General features: G+C 41.1%; 1 protein-coding gene across 2 annotated transcripts; it reads right to left on the minus strand.

The window, feature by feature from the left end:
• Positions 1-845: 845 nt before the first annotated feature.
• On the minus strand, positions 846-7373 carry LOC123053807 (nucleolar protein dao-5). Of its 2 annotated transcripts, none has more exons than XM_044477363.1 (12): positions 7002-7373; positions 6475-6678; positions 6211-6392; positions 5018-5144; positions 4743-4934; positions 3162-3848; positions 2652-2753; positions 2467-2549; positions 2181-2232; positions 1998-2066; positions 1881-1915; positions 846-1500 (listed from the first exon to the last, which is right to left on the minus strand). In XM_044477363.1, exons 1-12 carry the CDS (start codon positions 7107-7109, stop codon positions 1116-1118), a joined length of 2226 nt encoding a protein of 741 aa, XP_044333298.1. In that variant the 5' UTR covers positions 7110-7373; the 3' UTR covers positions 846-1115. The 2 variants fall into 2 exon arrangements, with proteins under 2 accessions (XP_044333298.1, XP_044333297.1); XM_044477362.1 differs by having other exon boundaries at positions 846-1503.
• Between the last annotated feature and the right edge of the window lie 2392 nt (positions 7374-9765).

Consider the following 9765-nt stretch of genomic DNA (forward strand, 5'->3'; position numbering starts at 1 on the left):
GATGATTTTAAAACCGGTATGTATCGCCATTTCCCTTTAGCCTTTGATTTATTTTATAAACGTACACCATAGTGTATGCTTATGTATTAAGATTAAAGGAAAACGTTAAGGACAACTATATATATGGATACATACAGAGAAGTTTACCTGTTCACACCATATTTTTGGGAGAGAATTTGTGCTTGCTAGGCGAATGAAAAGTTGGGGGCGATCTCAGAGGTTGCCGAGGTTGTAAATGCGAATTTTATGTGTAGGATAGCTTTGGTGGCAACTGGGTTTTTAAATGTGAATCTACGGGTATCTTTTATGGTGGCCACATGACAGCATATAAGACAATGAGCTACAAACGATCCGGGCAACAAACGTGGTCAGTGAAAATACTGACAAAGCGCTGCTTTGGGCCGTGTAAGGGCGGGATCCACATCGGATGGGCTGCTGCCGTGGAGCAGAAAAGTAAAAAGACCGTCGCTTGCAGAGCCAAACGGGCTCTTCTTGCAGAGGAGTCTGCTTCCTCACTGAAAAAGGCAGAAGGAAAGGACGGACCGAAGGAGAGAGAACTTGAAAACAAGAGGAAGAACGAGCCATGAAGTAAAAAGTAGTGATGGAGAGAGATAGGTGGACCATTAGAAGAACTGCTGCTTCTGATGGGTGTGAGATATTCATACGGTGGCCTCATTATTTTTTCCCTTAGGTGGAGGCTGAAACCACACTTGGGTGATGCCCCCATAGTTCATGTCCTAACAGGGCAAGATACCTGAAGGGAGCAAAATTTCACCGCACGTGGAGAAAAGAGACAACTTGCATAATGAAGTCGATAGGAAATGACTGTAAAAAGAACTCGACAATACAATGAAGTTGGGCTCCTCCCTTCGAGACTTTCTTCATTCATATTTGGTACTACAAAGTTAACTTTCAGATAGCAAGGTAACCCAACTACTACATAAACATCACAATGCAATAATAAAACGGCTTGAACCAAAGCAAGCATGGCATCCAATCTTCCAAAGAGGTTTCAACGCCGACCACACGCAAACAAAAGTAAAGCCTAAAACATTACAGCTACTAATCAGGAGACTAGCTACAACTATTAGCTAGCTGGTTCAGCAGTAGAGCAACTAGTTGAGCATCTTCCTTCTGCGCTTCTTCCCTGTGGATGCCTTAGCAGACACCGGCTCTTCTTCTTCCTCCTCTTCATCAGATGACTCTGCTACTTTCTCCTTGGGCTTCCGTTTGCCTGAAAGACCGTTGCTCTTGGATCCATCAGAAGCTTTCACAGCACTTGCGCCTTTTTGAGTCTTGCCGCCAGCCTCATCCTTGCTGCTTCCCCTGCTAGCAGATCGAGGCCACCTCCCCCCACCTTCAGCATCCTTTTCTGCACTCTTCACCTTCGATTTGGCTGAAGACACAGGGCTATCCTCACGCACAATTTTCGGACGCCCTCTTTTCCTGGAAGGATTGCTGTCAACAGTGCTGTCCTGCTTGCCTCTCCTACCACGAGACCTGCTTCAAATGAGCAGAAACTCAATGTTAGTACAAACCAGGAAATCATAGATAAACAGCATACTCAGATTGTCATGCTAAAGAAATAAAATTGGAGATTAACAAGCAATGAGAGCCGTCCAGACAAGCACACATCTAAGGATCCACCTAAGTCTTGATGATTTAGACAATATTGGTGCTTTGGAAAACCAAATTCAGCTACAGCACCTTATTTTGAGTTTACTAACCGCAGTGAGTCACGTCAGTTCTAAGATAATGAGATGGCGGAGATTGCAGTTCTATATGAATGGACCACATATACAAAGTTTTAAGTGCTAAAATGTCGATTGTCAGCTAAACGTAAAGCATATAGAAGGTGCAGAGTACAATATTAAGCTTACCTATCAGATGCTGCATTAGGATTATCGTCTTGCTCCTGCAGGATAGCAGACAAATTAGACAGGATCAAAAAAAGGGGATAATAGCAGCATCACAGCGTCAGGCTGCATGAGGCATACCACATCAATGAACTCCCATCTTTCATTCTTAAGTAGCAGATGTTCAATATCACCGTCATCATACACAACCTGAATGCCAAAAGTAACATAAAAGAAAGGGAAAACATCTTGTTAGTAGCTCATGGACAGCCCAAAGGAAGAAACATGGAGATGGCAAATAGTGCCCGTCTACTGAATGTGCACCTTGTGCTTTTTTGCAGAAGCGTCAAATGACTTAACAGCACCCTTATAGAACCTGCAGAGCAAGAAACAGATTCAAAACTAACCAAACAACTGGCTAACTTAACTCATGGAGGAAATGACATAACTATGCAGACAGAAAGTTAAAGCAAGGACAAATAAATATTTGTATAGCTCGAAACAGAAGTGTCGGCTTACAAATCTTGCTCAGAAATAAAAACTACATACTGACAATGGCAGAGGAACAATCCTACACCAAGGAAACATGTAACATTGTTGCAGCACTCACTTTTTGTCATCAGGCCACCACACTTTGATTCTTGAGCCAACAAGGCTCCCATCAAAAACTTTGCTCTTCTTTGACTGAGGAACCTGCCCAATAGCATGGAAAAGGCGTTAACAACAGAAAAAGGGAATCAGATCATAATAAGACACCATCACTAGTATTCTAGTAATTAATAGAAGTGTGTATACCTCTTCAGCTTCCTGCACAAGTTTTCTTTTTGACACTCCACTGTCCCCTGGTTGGCCTTTGCTTTTTCCCGTCTTGGTCAATGATTTAGGAGACGCCATTTCCTGGATTCCAATAAAATAGTTATTGCAGATAACCAAGTTAGATCATTATAACATGCTCAAAGTATCAGCTGCCTATTAAAGATTAATACTGCTGATGGAACTGAAGATCTACAAATTTGAACAGAACTAGAGCATACATGGTTACACAATGCCATTACCATTCAGAAAATATATTATGTTAGACAAAAGAAATAGAAAAGTAAAAAAACATAGTTACCATCAGACAATGGCTATAGAAATATTATAAACTGGTCATGAGTTATAACACTTCTCCAAACCACCTTAGGATTGTAAAATCATGTAAACATGAAAAATAGGCAAAGCAGAAACCCAACCTTCAGCATACCCATGCATGACTTGTGTGCAAAGTAAACACCTAAATATGTCTACTGGTAGCAAGAAAATTACCTTCAAACTGAGATCTTCATCAGTGTCTTCATCAGAGAGAGTGTCCTCTTTCCTCAGATCGGGACTGGCCGTTGGTTGCTTCTTTGAAGATTCTTCTTCACTGGACTTTCTTGATGATAATTTGTTATCTTTAGCGGGTCTTCTTGCAGGTCTCCCACCAGAAGTACTGCCTGAGCGGACTTCTTTAGATTCTAGACCTGATCCTTGACTCTTCCCAACAGGCTTCTTCTCCTGTGACTTTACTGCAGGAGGCCGGCCTCGCTTTGGTTTATCTACAGCAGGTGTACTATCAGCAGGCTTTGAAGTGTCATCCGCAGGTGTACTATCAAGAGGCTTTGATGTATCATCACTAGCTTTGTTGCAAGCCTCTACCGTTGCCTTATTATTGCCACCATTTGTCCCTGGTGACAGCTCCCCAGATGCAAGGTCCTGGTTATCGCTAGCAACCTTAGAATGTTCAGTCACCTTCGACTCAGTGGAAGTGCCAACCTTATTGCTTTTCTTTGAGTTGACACCAGATAGCTTTTCAGGCTCTGTGGTGACTGGTTCTGGTGCCCCCTTGTCATCAGAAACTGCTGTCTGCTTGTCATCAGTAGGCAGTTCAGATTTCTGAACAGAAGCTAATCCATTTGGAGTACTGTATGTAGGACTTCCATCTTGTCCGTCTTTCTCTGACTTTGAAGATTCCTGAAAAATAGAAAACATGCACAGTTATGATATATCTTACTTTCTAGAACTCTAGATACTCAATATCCAAAGCAGATACTCAGGTGACTCATCAGAAACAACCATCTGAGGTACATTTTTGTCAGCTACCTACCTACATAGTTAGAACTTAGAACATACTCCCTCTGTAAACTAATATAAGAGTGTTTAGATCACTTTTAGTGATCTAAACACTCTTATATTAGTTTACGGAGGGAGTAGAATTTAATAATCACCACGGCCAAAATATACTGCATATCTATCAAAACAAACTCTGGCTAATAATCTCATATTTTAGACAATGAGCAAAACAAACACTTCTACATCATGTTATAAGCTCTACCACAAACCAAATCATGCATGCTATTGACACTAGCAGAAATCAAAACGTCTTTAACATATGTTAAGATACTCTCAGTGAATAACATATCTGAATAACACCGTGGAATCTAGTACAATCACCAAACTGTTCTTTGCAATCACAAAATTAAACCTATTCTGGCAGATATAACTGGGAGTCAAAAGGCAGACTTGAAAGTGTCCACAACCCCTTTTCACAGGACAATCTGATATTTTTAACTAAACTGCAGTACGTCTTAGCAAAACTGACACTGGATGCCTGTCAAAAGTCGAAACAGTTTATGTCCCTCTCCTACCACTACAAGTACCCAGATAGCATAAACACATTATATTACAACCAGTGAGCAACAAACCTGACAGCTACAAATATCAAAATGATTTAAAAGAATCTAGAAGAAAATGTGCACCCCTGGACCTCTGTTTGCCCCACTCTAGTTCAAATGAATTTCCAAAATGTATTCATAGACTTTTGAATAGGTGTCATCAACTGTTACTACGTTAGCAAGTTCAACTGACCGTGTCATTTTCAACAGCATCAATGTTGTTGTCTCTTCCAGCATCTGAAGAACTTTCTACTGAAGATGCAACAACTTTGCTGTACTCATTTAAGGGGCTGCCCTGAAGTAACTCAGCAAACGCCGGCTTTAATTTTTCAGGACAAAGACGTGTTATCCTCTTTGCAAGCCGATAAGATGCTAGAAGAGAATCCTGGAATGTCAAGTTGAAAAGGCTTAGTGAAGATGGTAAGAATTATATTGTTAGTAATGCTAACAATGTATTGATGCGCTTACCTTCTTTTCCTTTTTAAGATTCCGAAGGAGGCAAGATGCCAGACCTGGATGGACAGGCTCACTCTCCTGGATTACAAACATCATTATAGTTTCCATAGAGGTGACGACACTTTCTTGAAGTGTTGGGCTGAAATAAATTAAGAAAGTAGATGAATGTGATTAGAAATAAAAATGTAATTAACAGTAATAACAGAGCTAAACTACACAGAACGCGCCCATGTCATATATGGAGGGAATAAGCACAAGAAAATACACACGCACACATAAATAGTGAATTCTTGTAGCAATCTGCTGTGACTGCGTGAAAATAAATCGTCAATCCATAAAGAAAAGCACTGACATCTCGTTTCAACTATCAACTTGCAGCAATAGAAATAAGCATGGGTATTTTGAAAACTTGTTTTGGGAGTTAAAACGGTAACGAGTTCCAAACCAAGAAATGGAGAACAAGGAAACAACAAAGGTTTGATGGAGTTATCATTGTTTGTGACGTGGGCTGGGATCAACTTGACCTCAGTTTTTCAAACAAGTGATTTTAAAGCTAATCATTAGGTAGAATATGATGGAATTTCTAATCTCCAAAATACAAGTTACTGACAAGGATATATATCTGTAAAAATGTCGCCGTAGGAGAATAGTAAAGAAGTAAATACGGATGTATTCAGTGTTCGGGCCAGCACGACCAATAAGTTGGCGATTTCAGGTCACTGAAACGTCATAACCAAATCCAAAATTAAAACATTACAACATTCAACGCCAAAAAATATGTATTGTTGTATATCATGCTCAGAAAAGTAGTACAGTGTACACTCTACATCTATAATCATGTCGTATGAGTGACAGTAATCTCAAGGGATCTCTCAACGTCACCACAACTGTGCTGTATCCTCTCCCTGATCCATTTGACATCATTGATACAACTTTCAAAGTAAAGACAACAACTATGTTATTTCCCCTCCCTAATCCATTTGACATTCCCCATGTTACTTCCGTAAGTAAAGACAACAACTACACCATGTCTTCTCACTAGTCCATTTGGCATCTACCATAGTCGACATATACAGAAGCCATTCCCCACACAAAATAACATATACAGAAGAAAACAAAATAACATATAAAGAAGCTATTCCCCACACAAAATAACATATACAGAAGCTATGAAACTAAAAAGAAGAGAAAAACATGTTCCACACCTTATGATCCTGAAAAAGTGTGTGAATGTTTCCTGGATCAAGTCGTCACAGTCAAGGTCCAACATTAGGACGCAAGACCTGACCTTGGCAATGGTTTCCAGCATGGAAACTCGCTTTGCAAATAATGGGCTTTTGGTATCATCCAGCTTGCCGAAAGCGTCCACAACCACTGTGAACACACCCTGAAGCCGCCAAGTAAATAAAAGGGTAAGCCGCCAGGTACAACGTTTCATCATGAGAAGAGTTCATCACGAGAAGACTTACCCTCATCACATCATCCTCGTACGGAGGATCTGGTGCGGAGACCCTGGTAACCTCTGTTAGGCAACATGCTATACCAACCTTAACCCCCGGGTGAGGGTGGTTTAGCAGATCCTCTCTGACCAAAGCATCCATCATGGGCCGAATAGCAGTGCGCGTACTGTCGGGTGGCGACTGGTCCACCCTGGACAACCAGATCTCTGCTTCCTGCACAAATGAAACATCAATTGTGAGTACCTAGTCTAGCAATCAAAATAGCAACCACTGCCTGTAACTAACCAGTTAGGGTAGACTACAGAGCACAGATATAATCCAACGCTAAATAAATAATATAATAGCACCGCACGGGTAATTCGGTCCTTGTGACTAGCAAAGGCAAAAACAAGTGATTCAACGCAGGGGCCGGGAGGCGATAAATCTCCAACCTTATCTAAAAGGTATAAAATATCGACGGATACAAGAACAGTAATACTAACAGCGAAGGCGAACAAAAAAAAAAAACAGTGATTCGAATTCGCCGGGGCGCTCACCTCGAGCAACGCTTGCAGCTCCTTGTTGGACTCCGGGAGCGAGACGAAGCGCGCGGCGACGTCGCGCAGCCGCCGCTCGACTTCAATCTGCGCGCCCCCCGACGCCATCAGCGGGGAGGGCTCGGGCGCCGGACCAATCGGGGGACGGTGGAAGGATCTAGCTGGGGAAGGTGGTTAGGGTTTCGGGAGGGGGGTCGTGGGGGGGAGACGGGAGCACGAAAGCTTTGGGTGGGTAGTTTGGGGGGAAGTTTTGGCGATAGAGACGAACGGGGGTTTCTACTACTTCAATTTTTTCCCTCCTCTCTCTCCTCCCCTACCCTGCCCTACTCTCACGCTCTCTCTCCATCCGCGAGTCGTGGTGCGGACGGTTTTGCCCGCTTTAGGTCGTGGGTTCGGCCTGGGCCAGACGTGGGGTACTTATACTCGCACGGGTAAATCTTTTCCAGGCACGCTATAAATGTCTGCTATAAATGGCGAATATCGCAATATTGTGTGGGCTGGGGTGCTGAGTGTGAAATTGGAGTGATTTGCTGGAGGCTAGGGCCAGCGGCGGAGCCAGCGTATCGCTATTGGGTTCAACTGAACCCAATGGATCTTTCCTTGTACGTGGATATATATACGTATTTGAGGGATGTGAATCCAATAAAATATTCCGGCTGACCCCAACACATATCACGTACGTGGATGGAAGAAAGGGCCCAGAAGGCAAAAGCCCACATAATCGATTTACCAGAACGTGAGTGCGTGAGTGCCTTTACAATATTATTTCTCTTGTTAGTACTTATTCTAAACTTGTCAACTAACTTGTCGTTTTTTCTGTGTTCAAGGAAGATGAGAAGCTACACGTGGGGCTACAAAGTTATCTGATGCTACTCTATTTATAATATGTAAACAAGTGATTTTATAATTTTATTGAACGGGTATGTCTTGCACTCTTTAGTTTTTAATGCAACACAATGTGTGATACATGATACCATATTTCTATTCATTATGTTGTTTTTGGGTGCTATAATTTTGTTGTAAGATAATTTGAAATTATACTTTACACTTCTCATACTAATAGTAAGTTCTCACAACCAGTTATGGAGTGAACCCAATGGCCAAATTTCCTGGCCCCGCCCCTGGCTAGGGCTGTAAACGTGAATCCAGGGTAATTTTGGCGGTCCTTGGGGGTTGTGATGTGAGATTTTCTATTTCGAATGGACGGACGAGAATACAGGTAGTAAATTGTAGAAAAAAATTCGAGGTATGCTATAAATGCCTCCTAGAGATAGAGACAAGATTGTTAGGTGGCGGGTGGGGCTTAAGTGTAGAATTAGAGTATTGTGTTGGTGGCTAGGGCTATATATGTAAAACCCTAAGAAGATTTTGGGTTGTAGTGTAAATTTTTTGTACTGAACGAATGGACGAGAATAAAAGCTAGCAAATTGAGTAGAACTTTCCATGCATGCTATAAATGTCTCCTAAAGATATAGACAAAATATTAGGTGGTTGGTAGAGTTTCTATAAAATTAGAGTTTTGCTAGCGGGCAGGGTTAGAAACATGGACCCGGGGCAATTTTAGGGGGTTGTGATGTGGAAAAAAATATTTCAAATGGTTGGGTGGGAATAAAAGGTAGCTAGTAGGTTTACATAGGATTCTTTTTCATGAATTGTCTATGTATTCTATAGATGTCTATAAATGATAGAAATGAGAAAAATTAAACCTTGTGCGATCTCAAAGCTTGGTGGGAACATTAACGCGATATTTTGGAGGTAGATAGGGTTCAGAATGTGAATTCAGAGTACTTTTGGTGATAGCTAGGGTTTAAAATGTGAATTTAGGGTACTTTGGTGGTGCCTCGGGGTTTTGAATGTGACTGTAGGACCTTTTTCTATGGCAACTAGGGTTTAACATATTAATCTATTGTGTTTTAGTGAAGCTAGGGTTGTAGATGTAAATCTAGGGTATTCTTTTTGTGGTGGCTAAGGGTTTAAATATGAATATAGGGAATTTGTGTGATGGCGGGGTTGTTAATGCAAATGTCATATTTTAAAAGGCGGGATGAGAAAGCAAGGTCACGGGTAGAGTTTATGGAGGGTTGTTTGCCTGAATTATAGTTTTTTGTTTTATTACTCACATGGAAGATACATTTATAAAACCTAACCAGTACAATTACGACGCCTTCAACTTTTCTAGATACACGTGTTTTGGACACATGAGGGGAGTGTAACTTAGTTAACGAGATTCAATTTTGTGTTATCTTTCATAAAAGTTCGGAGCATTCATATTAGAAGAATCATTTATAGACCATATTGTCGCATATTGTCCTTTCATTGGCAATTGAAGCGACGTAAGATATTGTTGTCATATTTTGACACGAAAAGTTCTAAAGCTACCACAACTAAGAGAGATCATGTAACAATGATTTGACAAATAGTGGTATCATTTGAAATTTTTCATTGACACATATACATAGTTGTTTGCATGGAGGAGAAAAATGGAAGAAGACAACAAGAGTGACTCTTTACAAATAGTCGAAGCTCTAGACATAGCTTTAGCATCGGTGTAGGTTGTTGCACTTTCGTATTGGTATATTTAATAAAACATTGTGGATCTATACAAAGAGGTATGTCTACTTCCACCAACATAGACAAGACACAAGAAAATAACAGATGAAAATAAATGTTCACTATGACATTTTGTGCTTGCGAGGGTATGCCAACATGCTCCATCATCACCAAAAAAGTACTAGAGAAGGACAAGAGATGACCATCTTACAAT

Source organism: Triticum aestivum, chromosome 2D, assembly GCF_018294505.1.
Source record: "Triticum aestivum cultivar Chinese Spring chromosome 2D, IWGSC CS RefSeq v2.1, whole genome shotgun sequence".
Classification (NCBI taxonomy): Eukaryota; Viridiplantae; Streptophyta; class Magnoliopsida; order Poales; family Poaceae; genus Triticum; species Triticum aestivum.